Genomic DNA, 23,434 nt, shown 5'->3' with positions numbered 1-23,434 from the left:
CCGGAAAAAAAAAAAAAAAAAAAAAAAAAAAAAGAAAGAGACAAAAAACAAAACAGAGTTTAGACTTTAAAGAATGGACATATGAGTATACAAATAAGAACTGTAAAAAATTGTATAAATTCTATCAGGGGATTCTTCAAGTCTAAAAATGGTTCTATCCCAAAATTATTTTAAATAGCCCAGACTTCCCCACTGTACCTGAAGTAGGGCATAGCTGACAGAAGAGCATTCAGGCATGCTTCTCTTCATGTACGCGTGAGTGTGAGAGTGTGTGTGTCACAGCACACACATAAAACGTTAATGTACCTTTAACCAACGGATCTATTCATGGAAACGATGAAAGTTATTTTTGTGTCCAATATCCTTAGCCGGCACAGCCGCAGCAGCATTTCCTATCGTACGGAGATGTGATTGCTTCAGTCCTACATGCGCTGCCTCTGGAGCCCAAGCCTGACTGGACGCACAGCTGTGAGAACTGCGAGCAGGAGACTCGAGGAGCTGGCTGGAGAGGGAGCGGGACTCGGCTGCCTTCTATGGGCTCGGTGGCAGGAGATGGGCGGGGACGCAGGGACCAGCGACAGTCTCTGTCTCTCTGGTCGCCCACATACTCGCTGTCCTCCTGTGACAAATGCAACTGGCCACCCGCTTCTGGCTTGAGCAAGCCTAGGGTTCATCTGAGAGATGTGTAGAGCTCGACACTAAGCTGGAGGCTTGGCAGTTGCTGAGGGTCTTGTATGGTATTCTAGCTACTACTGCAAGGTCTGTCTCTTTATACTGGTGCTGTAGGGACATGAAGCAACTCCCTGCTCTCTGGGGACCATGTCCTTCCCGCTTTCCCTCCCTGCCCACTTCTCACAGAAAGACGCACAGGCGCTCTTGGCAGGTTGCGATCCCAGAAGGATCAGGACTGGAGCTGGCCACTACCTTACCGCTCATGTAAATCCACCCCTCTAACACAACGGGGAGAACCGGCAGCCTTCACAAAAATAAAGATTAGCGGTCAGGGTGACCAAAATCTAAAAGAAAATGCATGTACAACAAGGTTGTCATCGAGTAATGGCCAAGGCCAATCACCAATTTTGTCATTCTGAATGGCTAGAACATAAGTAGAAAACTACTTACAGAACATATAGTAGAAAACTAAGTGTTTTCTTAAAGTATTTTCTTTCTTTTTTGAAAACAGGAGAAGAAAAAGGCCCCACTTTATTTCTTGGTTATTGTTTGCCATATTTTTGATGGCTCAAAACTGACATCTTCCCTTAATCATTGTGTGAAAATGGTGGGGGGCGGGGTCTAAGCATCAAAAGTACTTCTTTAGAAAAAGTGAAATTGTAATGTGGAAGAGAACATTTTTATCAAGAGATTTTAAGGACATTGAAGCACTATTTTTTTTTTAAAGTATTGTGTCATTATAGGCTCTCTTCTTAGAAAAACATTCTAAAAGATTAAGATACATTTCAGATGCTTTTACTATAGAACTATTACACTACTGCCAGCTTTCTTTCTATGTCTAAATGACTGGTTCTCTCTTACGAAGGCGACTGTTCTATTTTCCTAAAGATCACATAGCAGCCATTACAATGCTAGAAAATGACTAGAACTAAGAGAAGCTTTAAAGACAAATTTTTAGGTCTCGAGCTACAGTTAGGAAAAACAAACTCGGCTACGTTTTACTTATCTTTTCACAGGAGTGTGAAATCATTTCGTTTCCCTAAGTTTTAGAGAGAACACATTTAAAATGCCACAAAGATGTATAACAAAACATAAAACTGCAAATATTAACCATCTCTTTTCTTGAAATATAACTTCAACAGTGACTAGGACAAGAAAATGTCACATTCCTTTCTCTGGCTAAGGAAATTGCATATTTCCTTGCAAAAATAAAGACTATGTGGTCTTCAAAAGAGTGCATGTGACAGTTTTAAAGTTGTTTTGTTTCAGGTTAAAGGTTTCTATAAATTTTCGTGATTGTCTCCAAGTTAAAAAAAAGAAAGAAAAAAAAAGGAAAACGGGCTTAGGCATATGAAGTTTTGGTTTTTGCCAATGTTAAAAGCAACTTGATGTATGTATGTTGCTTTCAGATCCATTTTAGAAGGGATACACTTTCAATCTTTGCTCACACTTCTATCCCTTATCTGCAACGGTCAAGGCACAAAGTAAATCTTCTGTCCTTCCTGAGATCTGTGATGCAAATGGATGCAGTTTCCTAAGTGGGCACTAGAGTTACGGTCTGGACAGAGAATTATGGATGAATGTTCAGTGTTTGGTTTTAGGGTGGAAGGAGCCACAGCCTTGGTTGAGAACATTAATTTCACTTGGGAATTCAGTGATTCTGGAAACAGAAAGTCTCTTTAGAAACACAAATTCATCAAATTTCCAGAATTTCATTCACATGAAATGAAGGGAAAGTTTAACAGTCCCATCACACACTGTTGTATGAGGCTTCCTATCCACTCACTCGATCCTCACACTGACCCTCAGATTAGGCAGGCACTACTATTTCTCCCTCTTACAAAGGAGGCAACTGAGGCTAAGAAATCAAGGACGTTCTGAAATTCACACAGCCTCTCAGTGGCAGGTTCACGCTCGCAGCGCAAGGTGAAAACTGTGCCTAACTACGTCTCCTTGCTAGAGAAGAGGCGGCGAGATGGAAAGGCTCTTGGGCAGGCTGGTTCTCTCTGTAACGGCTGAGCTGTTTCTGATTTCAGAATTTGGTTCCAAGTGCATGGATTTAAACTATTCCGAGAAGATAAGCACACAAGTCCCAGGAGTCCCAGGGCCAGGCCAGAACTCTGAGGGAGACAGGAAAGTCCGTAGCTCAGGTCCCCTGGCTCTAGCCCCAGGCTTTGCTAGATCTGCATGGCTTTCCTGGTCTCTGTACAGGTTCCAGACAGGACAGCCGGTCAGTCGGGGCTACTGGGGAGTAGGGCGGCAGGCTTACCAGGGCTCACGCTGGACATCCCGCAGGTAAACGCAGCATGGGGATAATGCACACATGCAGAGACTTGTATGCAGGGTGCTGGGGTCTTTGTTTTGCCTTTTTGTTAGCTTTACTTTGTTTCATTATTACAGCACCACGAAAGTGTGGTACTAGGGTTTGGAACATATTTATTTAACCCCTAATTTTACTTAACAAAAAGAGCTTGCTTCTGGATTCAGAAGGTTTTAATGGATTTCCTCTGTGAGAATTAATTTCTTTAATCAAAGAAATAATACATATTCATTTAATCATCACCAGAATAAACTAGAGGACATTGTATTTATCACAGTGAGTGTTAAATATAATATTTACCTATCTTATATATGAGAAAGGTGGTTGTATCACATATAGAACTTATTAAAATTTAATATAGCCAAACTACTTACACAGAAAATTTTTAGTCTCTAAACATCTCTAAAATTAAACCAATATGATCATTTGTATCAGAATTTTCCTGAATTTCAAAAGTATATATGATGTTTATATAGGCATATGAACCTATGACTAAGATCACTCACTAGACTTGACTTATAGTTTCTACATTGTAAAAGCAATCCCTTACTGCACAGAACTCACCTTTTGCCCATTCATGCCTGGAATTCCAGGTGCTCCAAGAGAACCCTAAAGAGACACATAATTAAAATAGGTTGATATTGTAATCATAAAATATTTCAATTCTACATTTATATTATGTCAGTTCTATCAGCTGTAATGGTATCTTGCTAAAATACAACTTCTCTTAGAAAAATTTTAAGACTATGCTATTCAGATCTTAGCCATTATGTTCAAATATATGATAATATAGATAGATTCTTCAAGCTTTCTCAGAAACTAGAGTTAAAATTTGACTTCATTCCCCAAAATACACTTAACCTTAGTATGATTTCAAAGAATTTGATATTATAAATTGAGATCCATATCTCAATGTCTCTAAGCCTTTTTGTTAAGAAATAAAGACAAGTGTGGTGGTACACATCTGTAATATCAGCACTTTGGGAGGCTGAGGCAGGAGGATCACAGGTATGAGCTGCACCTGGAAAACTTAGTGACTTAGCAAGACCCTATCTCAAAACAAAAAAATATAGCAAGGACTGCAGATGTGGCTCAGTGTGAAGGCCTGGGTTCAATACCCAATATCATAATAAAAAGATAACCTTAGTTCCAACAGAAACAAGTCTCACAGAGACCATAATTCTTGAATTTCACAAATTTAAATATGTAAACAAAAAGTATTTGAAATCATAACCTCTTGTTCCACAACTAAATAAGGGAACTGTGTTACAAACTCAAATTTCTTGTATCTGGAGCCCCTGGCCTTGTGGGGAGCAAGTTTCAGTCACTGGAGTGTGACTCCCATAGTAAACTCCAACAGGTGCCACAAATGTCGCACACAGGCCAAGAAAAGCACAGCTTCTGCACAACAGGATGAAGGCAGGTGTGTGCACAGCGTTGCGGGGCCAGGAGGAGCGGCTGGGTGGGGATGGGTGAAGCAAGACTCGAAATGCTAGTTACTCCCTGAGAAGGTCTACGGGGGATGTGAGTGAATATAGGACTGTTAGCAAGCATGATGTCATTTTCCTCTCTCACACCTCCTTTTTCAGCTCTGGAGAAACCATTTTTAAATACAATGTGCTTATTCTTTGTCTAGAACAAGAAAACAGATTTTCTCCCTTACTACATGTATATTAAATTTCTTTAATAATAATGGGGAAAAGCTTTTAAAAATAGTAGTGATAAAACTGTTCTAAATATAGTAATTATATGCAAAACCAATCGAGGTGGCAAGTCCGGTCTGTAGTGCGCTCCGTGACATTACAGAGTGGCTCATTAAAGGGCTTCCGAAGCCTGAAGCAGTAATGTGATCCTGGTCAAACGTGGATTAGGGTAGCTTTACAATTCTACACCATGCTTAATAGAGACGTTATCATGAGGGACACAGTGTCCCTACACAGAAGGTGTCTCATAACTCATTGGCTTTGGCTTGGTTTGTAGGATTATGTTTCAACAGATGCCACATGCCCACTATGTGGGGGATAAAAAGTCTCCGTCTTTGATGGATTCCAAAGATAAAGAATAATCACTTTCCCACCTGTTATAATACAATTGTTTTCTTCAAGTCGCAAGGTGGGAGGTTGGTGGGGAGTGCAGAGTGGGACCTAGTGATGTTTGTGGGCGTAGGGTCATCTACCTGCTAGAGACACAGTTTCCACTGTGGTGTTGGTGTAGTTTCAGAACTCCTAGATCCTCCCAGCACAATGTCATGGTCACTCTCACTGAAGAACAACCAGAAAGTCACTTTTCAGGTTACAGGGACAAAGGGGGACACTGGGCAGCCAACTCTAATGCTGTGAACCAAGCCACAAACACATCGTTTATTCTAATCCATCTTGTGGCTGTTGCCAATTATCCATTTGAGAAAGGTCATGAATTCAATTTTTAATGTCTTATGATCCTTGACATTTCCAATTTTGTCTCAAGGTTCTACTAGTGTTTGAGTTAAGAATTCAACAACTTGTAGGTTTAGCATATAGCATAAAGAGAGTGTTCTGGATACACTGAATTTTGTACAGTGGAGTTGATTAGAAATCTCAGGCTACATTACATGACGGTGTTTTTAGAAAGGAGAATGTACAAAACAGACCAACTACTTCAGCAGCTTACAGTAGCTCTCTCCCACCACCGGCTATGAGTATAATTACTTTCACAGCACTGTTGTATACTCTACCTTTTGTCCCGGAGGCCCCAGAGGACCCTAAAAAAAAAACAAAAAATAAAACACCTCAGTTAACATAAGACAATAGCCATTTAAGCTAAGATGATCAGTTAAAACTGTCCATGAAGTCCTCCTTGCCACACTGAAGTATGCAGATATTCATGGAAGCTTTTCAGTTAGAGGAACAAAATAGATTTTAAGCTATTTTATTCTTTTCTAAAGAAGTACATGCAGTAGATTTCATCTTTTCCTTGAGAATGTTCACCGTACCAGTGCATCTGTGTCTGAAAATACTTGCAAATGATCACATCAACCTCACTTAGAGGGCTGGGGTATTGTAGGTAGAAGCAGTTAAAATGCACACCGTTGCCCAGGTAAGCAACACACTCCAAGACTTCTATAGCTGCAGGACTTCGGGAGGCAGATTTGCAAATAATTGCTTAGCATCACAAAGAAACATGTTCTGTTCCATCTTTCTCTGAGGAAAGGTGGTCAGATGATCGGCACAAGGCCTTGCTTACAAACAAGAGGAGGCCAGAACCAAGTGCGGTATCTTGAATGCACATGAAGAAAAGATGCTCCAAGCTTGCACTAAGTCTGAACAATGCTGGGTGGCAAGTGAACGCGGCATTTAGTGAAATGGATGAGAATATTTATCCAGAAAATGTAAATGTGACAGTTTTGAGATTTAGCAGTTTTTCAATCACAGAGCCAGTGTTAAGGTACTTTTGCCTTTATTTAGAGCAAGGCACGGCTATGGAAGAGTGGTGAAGAACATAGAAATATAGCTATCATTCTGATGCTTTAGGTCTATTTTAAAGTAAAAAATTAAGTACTTGCTAATTCTTTCAAAAATATATTTACTTTTGTATGTTTTAGTGAAGTTGCAGATGTTATCACTTTACATAAAAGTTCTTTAGTGCATTACCCTTGACTAATGGCTTCCTCCTTTTCAATGAGTGATGTTTTAGCTAATCAGTATCTCACACTCATCCTCAGTAACATTAGATAAAGCATTAGGGCAGTCATTAGAGGAAGACTTGCTCTTGTGTCATTCTATTTTATTAAAAATACATAGTGCTCTGGAACACAGAGTCTGTTCCCCACAGTTATCTTGTAATCCTCAAAGGAAGACTCACACTTTTCTCCCATAATCAGTTTTAGATTATTCAAAGCATGCTATGCACCATACCTTTACATACTCCTATTTGATTTAACCCACCAACTAGGTTTCTAATGCGCTTGTTTGCAGCATATCTGCGGTCAGACACTCTTCCTCTCCATTTATTGCATCTATTTAAAATTCTCCCTCTTTTATATTTTGCAGAGAAAACAGACTGTCAAGTATAAATTCCCTTGATATCACATCTCTCATCAACCCAAGCCCACAAGGACCCCTTTCCTGTATCAGAGGAAGAAGAGTCCCATGTCTATACCAGGCCAGCTCACCCGGAAGACTCTGGAATCCATCCTGGCCTCACCTTCTGGGATCTCTCTCAATCAGTTACCCCTGCATGTCCATCGCAGCCTCCCCTCTCCCCGTTCCCTTCCTCAGCACATAAACATGTTGAATCATTTCCTCATATGGGTAAATTGCCTGGGAGGCAAATGTTAATGCCACGTAAAGGCAGAGCTTGCAGGCAGTGGTGATTAGGAGATCTGAGCATGAAGACAAGACTTGGGTTTTATCATTGTCTCAGATTCTGTTTTCTCAAGTGTCTCCAGGGCACTTTGCTTCTTAAAATGTTGACGTTAGAAAGGAAATCGTATAGCAAGGAGCACATTAATTCAATGTTTAGACTGAGCATGTGTATGTTCAGCTCACAAAGGTTCCCTTCCCACTGTAAACCTAACTTTGCCACTTGAAAGAATGCCATCCACTAAAATTCGATGTTTCATTACATCGACATATAACCCTGGAACAGACTACTTCACATGAAAATAAGAGCAACTTTTATATGAAATACTTTAACTAGAGAGTAACATATGTGGTGTGTTCTAATTTGATCTCTATTGCAAGATCACCTCAACTTGGAGCATTAGAAAGACTAATCACAACTCTAAAATTCATAACATTTAATAAAATGTTGTAATACTTTAACACAATATTTAAGGAAATCAAAGGATAACTTTAAAAGGCAATATCTTTCCCTTTTAAGAAACCAGTGCTGCTTTTGGTAAGTTCTGAAAATAAAGGCAGTTTTTAAGATTTAACATCAATTCTAACTTGTGAATATACATCTTATATTCACAGTTCTACTGCCTAGAGTATATTCTTGGCTACCAGAAATGGACATATGCTTCTCTGATGCCATTGGCAAGAAAAATGTTTGGGATACAAGGAGAGTGTCATCTCTCACCAGGAAGAAGCTGGGAAGGACAGCTGAACAGAAGTCACAGACGCACACATGGGGAAATGTACATGTACATGTGAGGACATGCACACACATGCCACAGTTATTTTAATGCACAAAATTTTACTTCTATGTGTTTTAAGTATCTTTAGATCAATAACACCATAATATATCTGTGCCATTGTGGTAATTAAAATTAAACTTACAAATTAAGGTTTCTTTGCTCTAAACTTGATTTTAGAGGATCTTTGTTTGTTTGTTTGTTTGTTTTTTGCAGTACCAGGGATGGAACTCATGACCTTGCACTTGCCATGCAGGTGCTTATGCCACTGAGCTATATCCCCAGCCCCTAAACTTGATTTTGTAAGGAGGGTATGTTGTTAGAAGTTGGATAAGATGTCTACACTGGAATAGTCTTGTGGTTTCTGGTACAAATATAAATTTATAATGCAATGGACAAATGACATAGACCCATTCATTAATTTATCTTATCTTTTAAGAACTTATTTATACTTGACTTGGGAGGTAAACATGATATATTTATTATTTACTAGAGACACTAATACTTATTATTCCTAAAATTAAAATTCTGGTAGCTCAAAAAGTTTTAAAACAATTCCATTATTATTAATCCTATGATTTAGTAAGTTTGGATCAAATAATTTTCCAAAGTAGAGTTATAATCTTTTGGGTCCATTTTAATTAATTATGGTCCTTTCTTAGGCATTTTCCTGGCAGACACATTTATAATTTGCATATGTTTTGTATGCAACCAATTAAGATGGATATAATCAAATTTACTTAATTTTTCAAAAATAATTTCTATGTGCCTCAAGATTAAAAACTCTGCAACATGTAGAATTTCAACAAATCAAACTTCTTTAACTCAAGATCTATCAACTATAATTTGAATCTTAAAATATGTTAATCCCAGTATAGGTCCTAGGTGATATAAAATATGTGAACTTATCATTGAAGAATTCTGCAGAGTGGATATAACTTTATTCAAAAGGTAAAAACAAAATGGCAAATACTAAGGGTGGAGTAGCAAAGTCACTAATCAGCACTGAAAGCTTTACACCAAATTTTTAAAAATTAAATTCAGATAGAAACTTGGAAACAAGGAAGGGATTATTCAGTGCACCTGATTTTCCTTCCGTGTCCCTCGATCCTGCTTGATGCCACTTTGAAGGATCATATATATAACATCCAGTGTATGCTAAGCAAGTGGTGAAAGAAATCCGAGAGTCTCGCAGTCCTAGTTGGCCAGCGTCCTCCCAAAGCCTGTTAACTGGCCCAGGAGGGACACTTGCTCCTCCTCTCTGAGCCCATCAGGACTCTGCGCTCCTGCCCTCTTCCCAGCTGCAGCGCCATGCCCCGCTGAAGCCCTCATCTCTCTCACCTAGCTAATGTGACAGCCACCTCATGGTCACTCTGCTTTTAGTGACCTCCAACCTTCTCGCTCATCACTGCCTGCTACATGCTAATGGGCTCACATCCCCTGCTCGGACGCCCTCCAAGGGCTTTTGCACAGCATTTAGAAGAGCACAGGTTTGGCAAATAGCTGTATTTCCCCCTACCTGCCACGCTTCCCTACCCGACTCCTCCAGCTGTCACAGCCAGGGGCTTTGCTCATCCTCTCCCTTGCACCCATTCTACAAATCCAAGTTCAGCACCCCTGCCTGTGGGGTTAGGTCCCCTTCTCTTATCCTCCAAAGTACCCCGTTACAGGATTTTTTAATAGCACTGTAGCATTAGAACAACTGTCTAATTAATTATTCCTTCAAACATCATTTACCCTACACAGCAGTTGGGCTGTAGGGATTCTGCCGTGAATCCTCCAGAGTTCGCTTGTTTATTAATTTATTCAATAGTTTTTCAGGGCCGCTGAGTGCCAGGCAGTGTTTTAGCACTGGGGGCCAAGTAGTGAACAAAGACAGATGAAACTTCAGCTCTCTCGGGTGTTATATTCTGGGGATGGAGAAAGACAGTGGACAAAGTATGAAGCTGGGTCAGTTGATCAGTGCTGGAGTGAAGAGGGAGGCAGAGAACCAGAGAAGTGGACGCAGAAGCACTTTAAATGGGTGGTTGGTGAGGGCCTGGGTGACAGGTGACAAAGTGACAACTGAACAGTGCTCCAAGAGAGGACAGGAAGACCAGGCGTGCAGAGAAGGGGGAAGAAGGCTCCAGGCAGGGGACAGTGAAGTCCAGCACAAGGATGGCAATAGGTGTGTGGGACACGAGGAAGCTCCAGGAGAGTTAGTGGGGGATGGGAAGGGGATGGGGCGGGGAAGGGCAGGGATGCAGCATCTGTATAAACTAGTAGGGACTTGACAGCCTAACTGTTCACCCTGAGTCTGACTGAACAGCTACAGGAATGAATGAAGCGATTAAGTCAATCAAGTTTTCTTTCTCATTCTTTGGACAATGGTGTCTCAAGATAGGAACGACAAGATATGTTACTCCTATTCACCTGAGCCATATAAATACTACTGGCTCAAGTGCCTCCATAGTACTTCTAAGGGAAAGAGTGGGTGGAGCAATTCATGGTTTTACAGTAAAACAGTAAAGCAAAAATCATTTTTTATTCCACACTATCAAGAGTACTGGGAGTATTGTGTCTGTAAACAGTAGATGGAATTATCAACCCGCATTCATCCTCAAAGCAGGGCACTCAGAAATGGATGGTTTTACACCACTATATGTTGGGTGTTCTTTCCACTCACATGCATATATTTTTTAAAAAGCCTTTTCCTTGATAGATCATGGCATGGAAAACAATTAATGAATGTTTCGGACACTACCGATGTTAGCGCAGATCTGACTGAGGTATTAATTACTAAAACAGGATGCGGAGTTTCCAAATGATATGCTTTAGGGTGCCTCTGGGGAGATGTTTTAAGGCAAGTTCTGGTTGCCTGCTATTAGGAAATGATGTAGGGGGTGGACACAGTTCCTGTGCTGTCCCTGATGGCAAACAGTAAAATTTGAAGCTCAGAAAGCTGCTGGTCATTGTAGGATACAAGAATATACAACCAGCTTCTGTAATAAAAAACCCAGGGAACAAAAGGAGGTGGCCCTTCTGCAAAGGGAAAGGTAAAAGCCCCAACTGCAATTAAGCCATTTCAGAATTCGTTCATGATTTCATAAAAGTTAGGCAAAGTGAAGAAAATGCTCTTTAGAATCTGGTTCTACTGGGAAGAATGATAATGTATAATCTGATACTTTAATATATCTATATACTTGTAATTAAAAAGCAACACACTTTTTAATTACAACTTTTTGAAAGATGTTAACATGGCCAAACATATCACAAGGCCACAAAATATATAGACTTGGTTTATAAAGAGCAAGAGGAAATTTGAAACAAACGATAGAAATTTATCTTCCTTCAGACGCAGTCATTTAAGATGTACTTATATAGAATTCCATGTTCTGTTTGGGTGTTTGATATGGGAAAGTTAAGAAACATAAACTCCAGCTACTATTATTTGTATGTCAGGGTGGAATTTAAGGGGTGTTTTACAAGATTTGGGTTTCATAGCTTAAACATGTGGCAATGCCAACCCAGAAACTATTGGGAAATATTTACAGTATGAGAGGCTACGCTGAAATGCTTTCAGTGCAAAGGCCACAATTTAGTCAGCCTGGCTGTGAAGGAAAACAGCATACACAAGAGCAGGACAACCTGGGAGAGCCACATCTCTTGTACCGTCTTTTTCAGCCACACTTATGCTTTATATTTTCCAAGCTAGTCCACGTCCTTCTCTGTTAGTCTTCATTTGAAGTCGTAATCATTCTTCCAGGTTCATGGTCATAACACATATGCTTTGTGAGCCCTTTCCAGTGCACTCAGACAGAGCTTACTTCTATCCTCTGTGTTTCTCTGACTGTTTCATTTCGACTGGCTGTATTTTAATGTAAGCAATGCTAACTTGCTTACATATTATAGAAACCCACTTGCCTAAATAGAAACTTCCTTAGGCCATGTATTTTAACATCTCCAGCACCTAGGTTAGCGTTTAACATAATTATCTACTAAAGCTGAGACAATGAATGAATGAGAGCATAAAAATTGTAAAATTCTGAGCTGGGTGTGGTGGCACATGCCTATAATCCCTCCGTTGGGAGGCAGAGGCAGGAGGATTGCTGTGAGTTTGAGGCCAGCCCAGGCTAAAAGTGAATTCAGGTCAGCTTGAACTGCATAGCAAAACCCTGTCTCAAAAAAAAGACTAAATAAATAAATAAATAAAATTCTGTTTACCAGATTTCTACCACTTTACCATATTATCATACTTCTATGATTGGAAAGAGTCCCCAGTTTTGAGACAGATATATTAAAGTACCTGGGATTTTTGCTTAAATAATATCACTTCAAAATTTCTTTTACTTGAAAAAAGTTCCCCTGAAGCCCACAGCCTGTTTGTAACATGGCATGACATTACGTTTACTCATGAACTTTTGTGAAAAATAGTTCTAACTGGAGTAATAACTTTCTAAAAAGAGCAAATTCTTTCTGAATTCCCTTTCTCATGTGCTGACTCTTTGGGGAGCGGGAAATACTAACCCCAGGATGATTCATTTGTTGGTACTTCTCAAAAATCGAGAGGCTCTGACCTTTTGAAGGGAGGTCTCTTAAAGCTCAGGAAATTAAAGAGGTAATACATTTTTCTCACCACTTGACAAAACCAGAGCCCAAGACTAAATATTGAGCATTAATACCATGAGCAGATTAAAGACAGATCTAGGTATTTGAGAACCTATGTGCTGATCAGGTTCCAAAACAGAGACTCTGTATCACATTTCACCAGATAGCCACAGCTGAAATTAGCTCACTCTGTCCCTTCTAAATATTTAATAAATTGCTTCTTAGTGCTGAACCCAAAATGGAAATGACCCAAAAAGAAGGAAAAATTAACAGGCCCCTCTGCCCTCTGTGACTGCACAGTCTTCCCTCGCGTACTGTAAAGAAGAGAGATTTACAGTTCATGGAAGCCTATCACCCTACACTACACTCAGTAAAAAATGTTTCTATTGAGTAACATGTAAGTGCTTTTCCTATTTTAAATCAACAATGCTGAGAAACACTGGCCCCTACAATTTAAATATCCCATGATCCACAGAAAGTCTTAAATTTAAGACTACAATGTATGGTCATTTGTCGTTCAGATCTGTTTTCTATCTAGACAGATCAGTGCTGTCCAATGGAAAATTTTGAAATGATGGAAGTGTTCTATTTTGTTCAACTCAATGGGGTAGAGCTTTCCCAGGTCTGTTCTGAAGGTGAATCACCCCACTAGTACACACAACAGTGTACTGGAGGCAGGCTAGGGAGGTGGGGATTTTGAGGTGTATGCCTGGAATTTGGTCCTGTGAACACCCAAGATTTGAGGCTTACAAAGTTAGAGCCTGAGTTTTATATAACAAAGGGATGGAGAAAGGTGTAGTGAGAGAAAGGAAGGAGGCCAGGGGCTTGGGCTGGTCATACTCTGGCTTTAAACTCTAAGTACTGCAGAATCTCTGGATTTGAATTTTCCAATCAAGTATGAAAATATTTTTGTATGTGTTGGAAGACAGAATGTATTTTATTTAGCAGTTTATTAGCTTGGTTTATACATTTCAGTATTTACACGTTTTGCATAAAGACTTCTTTTTATTCTCTTACCCTAAAATTTGTACACATGCTCTCAATCTACAAATGTAAATGTACACTTTAAATGGATCCAGTTTTAATTGTAAAAGTTTCTCTTCATGAAACATGAAAATGGAGAGAGATTCATAATTTCAATATATCCTCACATAAGAGTCCTATATTTTGCTTCAGTATAGCTTCAATAGATTGGATTGTAAAGTTAAACGATAGCTAAGGAAGTTGAGTATAGTTTTGAAGAAGACATTTTAAGACCGGCCTTTAAAATTTAACATAGAACTGTTCATTTAATCATGAAAAGGCAATATACAACGGCTAAACATACCAGGCACCTGTGCATTTATAATAAACACATAGGAGTCTAACAGGGCTTTGGAGTTGGAAGGAGCTCAGACTACTTGGTCTTACCATTCTCTTTGGATGAGGAAGTTTAGGTCTAGACATCTTAATTGGCCCAACAGAGTTTTAGATCTTTCACTGGAGCCAGTGTAAAGAGAGTCAAGCACAGAGCTTATTCACAGGATGGTGGTCATTAAGAAAACCACAATGAAATGACAAGGAAAGAACACAGACCAAATCATCTATTCAACCTGAGAATATCTCTCTGTACCTAGGTTCCATGATCATGCTTCTAAGTTGCCATTGAAAATTTTCCCCAAAAGGTGAGATTTTGTTTCTAGGAGGCAGAACCAGCTTTAAAGGTATGTCAAATATTCTTCTCTGTTAGTGCACTCATGTGACATTTAGATACCTTTAAAGAAAGTCTGTGTACACTGGAATCACAAATTTCCCCTGTGTCAGCCAACTGGATGGGGTGCTCGGCAGGCATCAGAAAAAGAAGGCAGAATGCTTGTCAAGCTTCCCTTGGTTCGTTTGGAAAACAAAGCACTACTGGCTGGGGACAAAAACACTGAGGTAGTGGAAGGGCGCCGTCCTGTGATGCTTATCTGTACTTCATGGACCATCAGATTAAGTGAGGATAACAAAGCTTTAGGACCGTTGCTAGGGCATCCCAGCAGGCAGGGGGTGCAACTTAAGAACACACAGTCTTGCCAAATACGATTTCATTGTCAAGATCCAGCCTCACTGCTATGCAAAAATGATTTTCCTCATCTTTCTTATTTGTGATTTGAAGGGTTGGGGCTTTGCTTTCTCTGCTAGATGCAAATCAGGAGACAAAATCTGGTGTTGTCCCCAGTTTCTGCCATCTGCTGACCAAGATAGCAGGCCGATGAAAGTCCACTAAGGGAAACACTGAGTTTTATCAAGTCTGTGGCACAGCAATGTCTTATGATGACATTTAAAGCAAGTCTTCATTTACTAGTTATTTCCATTTTTAAGTGAAGCAGAAGCAATATTCTATGCATACGTTATTAACTTTTTTTAAAAAAAGCAATATATTCACATTGTGCAAATGTCATAAATGGGTTTACAGGCAAAACTAAAACAAGCTAAAATACCTATATTCTTCAGTCCATGTTTCACCTTAATGGATGACTTTTTCTGAGTTTTGAATTCCCAGATACAATCAAAGTATTTTTATGCTCAGAAAGAGATGAAAGGATGTTATGCATTTTGCATGTATCTAGGGACTGGAGAAGGGAAGAAAAAAAGAGCTTCAGACTAGGGAAAGTGGCTTGTTCTGTGAAGCCTTGGATAACAGACACCTTAGACCAAAAATAATACTCGGAAACTGGGACTACTTGGTGCATTAAAAATACTTTTACCTTTCGTATTTCTGAGAGCTTCATTTGTTAAAGAAGCAGCAACACTATCTATAGGAAAGATATCTTCAGAAATACTTTTTTAACAACTGTTAAAAATTCAGAAGAACTTGAAGGAAAAGATCGCTTGTGTCAGAGTGTAACATGAGGGTACTTGTGATTTCAGGGATCCCTTGGTTTTATTCTTGTGTCTGGTTTCATAAGACAGAGTGGCTCTGTTCCTACTTACATGGAATCAAATTTAGTCAAGCTCAAAATTCTGTCTCTTAGAATCTCACCCTGAACTTCTCAGAAAACCCCAAGGTCACGTTGACAAACCGAATGTGCAGCAGGATTAAATAAGTGTGGAACTGGCAGAGCTAGACCTTTTCTTTTTTTATTGTGTCATCGACACTGCTAATCTCCCAATGATTATTTCTGCAATATAAACTAGCCTGGATTATGAAAACTAATTCCCTACCTGACCTACTCATAAACAGTTTGGTAAGAGCTAATTTTAGGTTGTTTTGAGCTTCCTCATTTTGCCACCAGAGACATTTTAAGTTTATAAGAGTCTTCCATGCCTCCTAAGACCCTCATCTAGGCAGGCATCTTGCACAGCACAAAGTACCAAGTGGAGCAGGTTTACATCAGATAGAAAAGTGATGGTGGGGGTGTCGGTTACGTTCTCTGTTTTAGCTGGGAGGCAAGAAGGGGAGCATTATGAAAAATTGATGATCTGATATTTAGTAGAAGAAGGCCAAGAACCACCACCCACTACAACAATAAATAGGATGAGCACACACACAGATATACACTGCTCTGTCAACCCTGGTATGTAACATGCTGTAATTTCACTGGGAGTTCATCAGCTGCTGCTAGCCCTGACATTTCATAGTGGAGTCTTCCTGGGCGCCCAGTGATACCACGGGACATTTGTTCTGGCCATACGACTCCTCATTTATGGAATTCTTTCTACTTCCTAATACAGATCACATTCTATTTCACTTGCCTCTCACAATAATTCACCGAGATACATATAATGGGAATTACTACCTATATTTTATAAATTAGTAAAAAGCAGCACAGAGTATAATCACACATCCCTAGGTGGTCCCAAGTCAAAACTGAGACCATGGATTTTTCTCCCTACTAGACTTTGAGTTTACATTTACATACGCACACATACAAATACTTAAAAACAAATTTCTAAAGAAAAACTCATGAAGATTACAATGATGCTTTCAGTACCATCTCTCTTTGAGGTGAGCTAAGATATACAGGCACTATTGAGGTTAATAAGCCAGAAAAAGTAATTTTAAAAAGAAAGAATGGTAGCTTTTTTAGACAGGAGAAAATATTTCACAGTAACCAATACACACTATAGAAATTGAGCTTGCTGGGAAGAAGACAGACTTAGAACAAGAGTGCTTTAATTGCAAAATTCCTCAGCACATTTAAAATATAGTGATTTATGAAAATCTGATTCATACACAACTTTACAGGAATACATCTGTTATAGAAATCCATGCTGGCTCACCTGTAATTTACTCTAGAGGAAATGACTGAGTGATAATAATAATAACATGCTCACATCGTTCTTCATTATAGATCTTAAAGTGCTTCCCCCTAATTTATTGCATTTGTCTTTGGTGACCTTTTAAAGGCAGGCAGAGAGTGTATTATCCTTTCTTTACAGATGAGAAATTGGGAGGTTAAGTGACTCGCCCAAGGTCAGACAGACAAGCATTCATTCACTGCTCTGAGTGATATAGTTTTAACGGGGGTAGTCAAGGAAGTAAGGTTCTTCCTATTTTTTTTATCCAGCTGTGAAAGCTATTAAAACAGAGGTGGATGATCTCACAAACACAAAACTAACTGAAAGAAGCCAGACACAAATGTGTACATGCTGTATGATTCAATTAATACAAAATTCAAATGCAGGCAAAACTAATCCATGGTGACAGAAGTAAGGATGGGAGTTCCCTGTGGGATGAGGACTGGAGGGGGGCGTGGGAGCTTAGGGTAATAGTCTACTTATTGATCTGGTCTGTACCTTGTTAGGTTTGCTTTTTAGCTGCATTTTAAAAATATGCATTAAATGTGGAGTTTAAAGACAGAAGAAAAGGTCTATAGCAAATATAACCAGTATTAATTATGTGCATTGAAAAAGGATTTTTGTTTTGTTTTGTTTTGTTTTGTTTTGAGACAGGCTTTTGTGTGTAGTTCAGGCTAGCCTTGAACACATTATACAGTCCAAGCTGGCCTCGAACTCACAGTGATTCTCCTGCCTCAGTCTGCCGAGTGCTGAGTTTATAGGCATGCGTCACCATGCTCAGCTATGAAAGTTTCTTTAAGAGGCCAAGTGCAGTGGCACACACCTCTAATTCTGCTACTCAGGAGGCTGGAGCAGGAGGATTCTCAAATACAAGGGTAATGTGGGCAACACCATGAGACTCTGTCTGAAAACTTTAAAAAGGGCAGTAGTTAAGTAGCACAGGGCTTTCCTAGCATACACAAGGCCCTGGGTTCAATTCCTAGATATAAAAAACAAAACAAAACAAAGAAAGTTTCTTCCCATATATAGGAAGTGGGAAATCGAAGCACATTAGGATAATAACACAATTTATTTAGGACTATGTCAACATTTGTATTCATTGATCTCAAACTAGGAATCAGGGGTAACTCAGGGGTGGAGGATGTCCTTAGCATGTGCAAGGCCCTGGGCTCAATTTTCAGCATAAAAATATAGCAAAAACCCAAAACAACAACAACCCAATATATCCTCAAAAAAACTAGGAATCATAGGAAATGGGATTATGTTGCTATTCATGTAGTGCATCCACAAGAGTATATATAAATTCAAGGGTGATAAGAATATGACTTGCAAAACAATACCCATTTTATTTCAGCACATCATATACGAGCAGTGCGTTGAGTGTCAGGGTAGGATGCCAAAGCCAGCAGTAAAAACCTGAGTTGGTGGGAGATGAGCAAACTTCTGGAGACTCCTAAGCAGGTGTGCATGCAAGAGTGAATGGGAGGACGCATCGGACAGTTCTCCAGGAAGGATATGATAGGCACTGGCAATTACGTAAAGCAACTTGTACTGTAGTTTCCAAGAACCCTTTGTACTTATGTGGCTTGTAGTAGGAGAAATCAAGGCTGCACTTCTGTTGCAGTTATTGTGAGTCCAATATCCATCTTAGTCTCAGTGGACAGGAACAGAGAGACTCAGGGTGGTGGGTGAGATGTGGGCCCCACCTCTGCCCTTCCATTAGGGACTTAGCTGGCTGGGTGGGCCCCTGGTGTGCTTTTGTGTGTTTGTTTTCACAATAAACTAGCTAGGTAGTTTTCAAATCAGTTTTATCTCCTGGCCCCCTGCAGGATGTGAGGCACATTTCATGGAGCAAACTCGTGACCTGTGGCCTGGCCAGGTGTGAGTGTCGTCTGGCATTTGGGTAGAGATTTCCCATGTGGTTCCCAGTGGTGCTCCCAGTGTGGAGTGGGTTCAGAAGGCAGCTTGGAAACAGATGAAGAGGCAGGAGGGGAGGCTGGGACAGTCCCCTCCTCCCTCTGATTGGCGGAGGGTAAAGATACCCTGAGGCTGGGGACCGGGGTGTCTCCCCAGTCCACATGAAGCCCTTTCATGGCTTTTGAACAGAGATCCAAAAGACACAACTGCTGTCCCTGGGCAAAGCCCTTCTGCAGGAGAAAAAGACCTTGAATCCCCAAGCAAGCTTTACTGTGCTAATTCACAGGGACAGCTGGACAAGGCCCCCTCATGGCGGAGCTGCGAGGGTCCATGCCCCCGCCCTGCCTCCATCCCGGATTTTCTTTCCCCCACACAGATCCTGATGTGTATGCGTGTGTACGCATGTGTATGCATGTAGGCCTGTGGCCCTCAGCATGTAGCAGACAGGCCACAGCACTCTTTCACTTCTATGAATTTTCACTTTTTTGTTACGGCTCATATGACAGACATAATTGTTTTCAATATCCTGGGCTTCCATCATTTTTAGTATTGGAAAACATAAATAAAGATACTTGCCATTAAGCCTTGTTCTCCGGGTTTCCCTGGTTCACCCTTAAAAAAGAATAGGGAGAATGTGAGCAATTTTTATCTTTTCGCTAATACTCCCCACAACCCATAAATAAGCGCTTCTTTTAGGTTAAATAAAAGAACAGAAATGCTACAGAATTTAAAGAGATCTGCTATCCTTTCTTGAAATAAATTTTATAAATATCTTAGGCTTTAATAAAGTTAGTCTACTTATATATTTCTATGGGTATCTTTTGCAAATGTGACAGTGACAGTCATCAGGGAACGGCCCATAGACACCTCGCCTCTTCCTCACTGTCCTGTCCCTTTTGCACCATGACCTCCTCTCCCTCCACCCCAGGTCTCCTCACAGGTGCCCTCCCATCTCTACCAAGTCTACTTCCCTGCTTGCTGTCATTGAGGACATGATTTCATCCTCTGTATAGTGATGTAAAATGGCGGATGTGTCTCCTCTATAGGAACTCAAGAGTGTCCTATGTAGGACACAGACAACTGCTCTCAGGGTAGGAATTAAATAGTAAAATGTGCAGGAATTGATTTCAAACTTTGGTCCTTATGAACTGATAATGGACAGAGTACCTTGTTTAATTAAAATCCATACAGAAAAATCTCTTATACCACTATCATTTTCTAACACTCAGGTTAAAATGGGATTATCGTGTTTTATTGTCACATTATGACAGTCCTGGGCCGCAGTTATTTTACTGGAAACTTATGCTTGCTGTGCTGCTATATGCAGCTATTGCTGACCTTCTCCATGAATTTTTATAAAATATCTTCTAGTGGTTATGCCAGCATGTACAAATTAACTCAAAGACCATAAATCAAGCTCAAATTATATTTATAGAACCTCTTTTTAAAAAGTTAAGTTGTTCTTTTCATAAAAATCTCTACTTCTTAAATGAATAAACTATATTCATGTGAAGGATAGCATAAGTTTTGATTGTTTAGCTTGTCACACTCCCTTTCTCTTTGTTTCCTAAAAGTAATTTCTACTTTAAATTAGATTTCAGTTATCGTATATAATACTCAATGATCTGAATAATTTTGTAGCATCAGAATATTTTTAACTAGCTTATTTAAAGAGAGGCTTGCCGCTAACAAGTAGCAATTAATGGACATGCTTGAAATATCCCCAAAGCTGTGAGGCCCTCTATCCTTGGGGGTATCACCCTGGGAAATGCTGAGACACAAGCAGTTTTAGGATTAAACCACTACCTCAGCGGTTCAGAGAAAGCGTTCCCAACTACAGCTAGTCATGCAAGAAGAGCTGGTTCTTCCTCTCTTAGGAGTCAATTCCTAGTAGATCCCAGTGAGGGAAAGGGGCTTTTAAGAAGGTTATCTCAGAAAAATTGCTGGGTTGCCTCTACTGAACCATTTACCCACTGTCCTGTATATTGACACTAGATTTATCTCAGTAGCTCAGAATTGAGAGCACTTTCATTGTCGTCTATTAATAAGGATTATATACTAAGGACAAGTGCTATTAAAATCAGACCCACTGATGTTTTAACCACTAATTTTACTGTTTTTATTAGCTACTTCTTGGTCAAATTATGCACAAGGAATTAAATATTAGGAAGCTTTATTGCCTTTATAAATAGTATGAAACTTCCCTGTGTTTGCTGTGGACGCTTTGCAATTTGTTATCAGTCTCCTACTTCCTTTTCCAAAGGTATATTCCCCTAAACCTGAGGCAAGAGGCTACCCAGAGGCAGAAGTGGGAAGGGTCCCCAGACCAGAAGTCGGGCTCACCTGTCCAGGTCCCTGGGGTTTGCATGGGCTTCCAGGGGTGGAGGGAAAGTGGCACCCTGCTGGCAGTGCCCTGCAATGCTTGGAGACTCTCCTGCTGCCCCACTGCTCTCCACACCCCCTGCTCACATGATCCCTTGGTTCCACAGCCCCTTGCCACCCTGCCCCATCCTGATTCTCAAGCCCACAACAATGGGATCCCAAAGCAACTCACAGGCACTCCTGGCATCCCGCGGGGGCCGTCCTTCCCGGTGTCCCCAGGTGGCCCTCTGGGACCTGGAGGGCCTGGGGGTCCGGGAGGCCCTGCTTGCCCTTGGTCACCCTGCAGTGGAGAAGGGGACAGACCAACAATAACCAGGAAAGGTTAATACCCAGGTCTTCTTTTCAACACTTTGAATTCCCATTATCTAATCCACGTTACCACTCTGAGGAACCAGAGCAACCAGAAATGGAAGCCTGTAGGCAATTTACCTGCCAGCAGGGAGCAAATAAATATTCATGCTTGGAAGCGCTGAGATGCCATTAAAGCCAAAGCAGCCCAAGCCAGCCCGCCACTGTGTTAGCGCTAGCTGCAAACCCGGTAGGAAACTGTGTATAACTTTATCTGCCCCCATACGGCACGAGTTCTATTCACTGCTTAACAAATGGCTGCATCTGTAGCTCAACAAATATATTTACCTTTCATAGCCAACAAAATTAAGTAAAAGAAGCTCCTGGCAGATTTCATAATAATTTATGAGTAACTAAAGCTAGAGAGATTTGAAATTAGAACTGTTAGTGCTTCAAATTTAAGATTTTTAAAATTTAAAATTTTGATGTCTTTTTATTTTAGTACTTTCACATACATTTCAAATGCAGCTCATCAAATAAAAATTTGTTCTAAGATATTTACATATAAAGACCCCACCCCACCCCCATGCCCACACACCACCCCAACCCACCCACAAGAAACAAACAGTAAAGCAACAGTACCCAGAGCAATAATGAACGTAAAGCAGAAATTAGATTCCAGCAAGAGGAAGCACTACCTTAATCAGGCGGCGTTTAATGAGCTGCTGATCAGCAGAGAGAAAGCCATGATTGATTTTAGGAAACACCATCTGATCAGTCAGGTGAGGTCAAAGGTTGAAGTTCAGAGGTGAGAGAGTTGAAGAATAGGCATCAGAAGGCCCCAAGAAAGAAATAAAGACATACACATTAGATTATAGCAACCATTGAACAGAACAGAACTGGCACTGTGTCTGAATCAGATCTGCTGGTTTTTCCTGAAGGAACTAGGAACCTCAAATTCGAGAATGAGACCAGTTTTCATTAGAAACGAATCCTTTTGGTACCCCATCATCTTGCCATGGGTGTTGGTCCCATTCCCAGAAGCAGTTGAGCTGGGATGACCCTATGTGTCCCGCCGAGCAGACAGTTGGCAGATGCAGTGCCAGTTCTGTTTCTGTCAGACTCGCCAACCAGCATAAAGTGGCATGAACCCGACTGCCGTGCCACGGATGCCCACAGTCCAGAGCCCTCCAAGTTACTTAAAGGGCTGGCAAATATCACAGAGCATTAGAGTGCATGGAAACTAAAGCCGGAGGTGTGGCACGGTGCCAGTGGGGTCTTGGCAGCCGGAGGCCAGCATCCTCCCTGGGGCCTCGCTGAGGCAGGTGAGGTCCCCGCAGCCCTAGACAGTGGTCTGATGTCATGATTGGAGGAGGCAACTGAGCTGGGCATGGCAGTTGAATGGTTCTTGCTCCCTCTTATGCTGACCGGGGCTCTGACTGCACAGGCATGAGACCAACCACAAACCTTGACGGTGAGGATCTGATTACTGTGCAGGGCAGCGACCGTGGGGAAGCCTGGCAGGCCCTATGAACACAGCACAGCACCAAAACAACACGACACAGAACGTCACACAGACAGTCTGCTGGTGGACAAACAAAACAAGCACACAACTAACACCTGCCTCTCCTGGCCTGAGACTTGGGCACACTGTAAACTAGCTGAGCAATCCTACCACTGCTTAAAGCACGGGGTGGAGAGACAGAACTCGCTGCCACTGTCCCCCTGTGGCAGGCACGGTGGGGGCTGTGCCCACACTGGTGGGCAGAATTTGCTGCTCTGAACACGTGACTTTCTTCAAGAAATGTTAGTACAAAATGGAGATCACCGCAGACACTGTGGATATTCTGTTTACAACTCACAACATAAAACACACGTGTTAATTATCT

The 23,434-nt window shown here is 40.8% G+C and overlaps 1 protein-coding gene across 8 annotated transcripts in view; it reads right to left on the bottom strand.

The window, feature by feature from the left end:
• Col25a1 (collagen, type XXV, alpha 1) overlaps nucleotides 1-23,434 on the bottom strand; it is a 415,634-nt gene that overhangs the window by 94,806 nt on the left and 297,394 nt on the right. For 6 of the 8 annotated variants that reach the window (XM_013505431.1, XM_013505433.1, XM_013505434.1 and 3 more), the window contains exons 8-12: nucleotides 22,244-22,315; nucleotides 21,430-21,537; nucleotides 19,452-19,487; nucleotides 5,706-5,732; nucleotides 3,557-3,601 (exon numbers count right to left, since the gene is read on the bottom strand). In XM_013505431.1, the coding sequence (XP_013360885.1) occupies nucleotides 3,557-3,601; nucleotides 5,706-5,732; nucleotides 19,452-19,487; nucleotides 21,430-21,537; nucleotides 22,244-22,315 (288 nt within the window). Of the gene's footprint in view, nucleotides 1-3,556; nucleotides 3,602-5,705; nucleotides 5,733-19,451; nucleotides 19,488-21,429; nucleotides 21,538-22,243; nucleotides 22,316-23,012; nucleotides 23,073-23,434 lie in introns of all 8 variants that reach the window. The other 2 variants (XM_013505432.1, XM_013505435.1) reach the window with 1 other exon arrangement.

This window comes from Chinchilla lanigera, unplaced genomic scaffold, assembly GCF_000276665.1.
Source record: "Chinchilla lanigera isolate Chin_1 unplaced genomic scaffold, ChiLan1.0 scaffold00095, whole genome shotgun sequence".
NCBI classification, from domain to species: Eukaryota; Metazoa; Chordata; class Mammalia; order Rodentia; family Chinchillidae; genus Chinchilla; species Chinchilla lanigera.
Note: the sequence above shows the minus strand (reverse complement) of the source record. Positions and strands in the feature narration are given on the sequence as shown.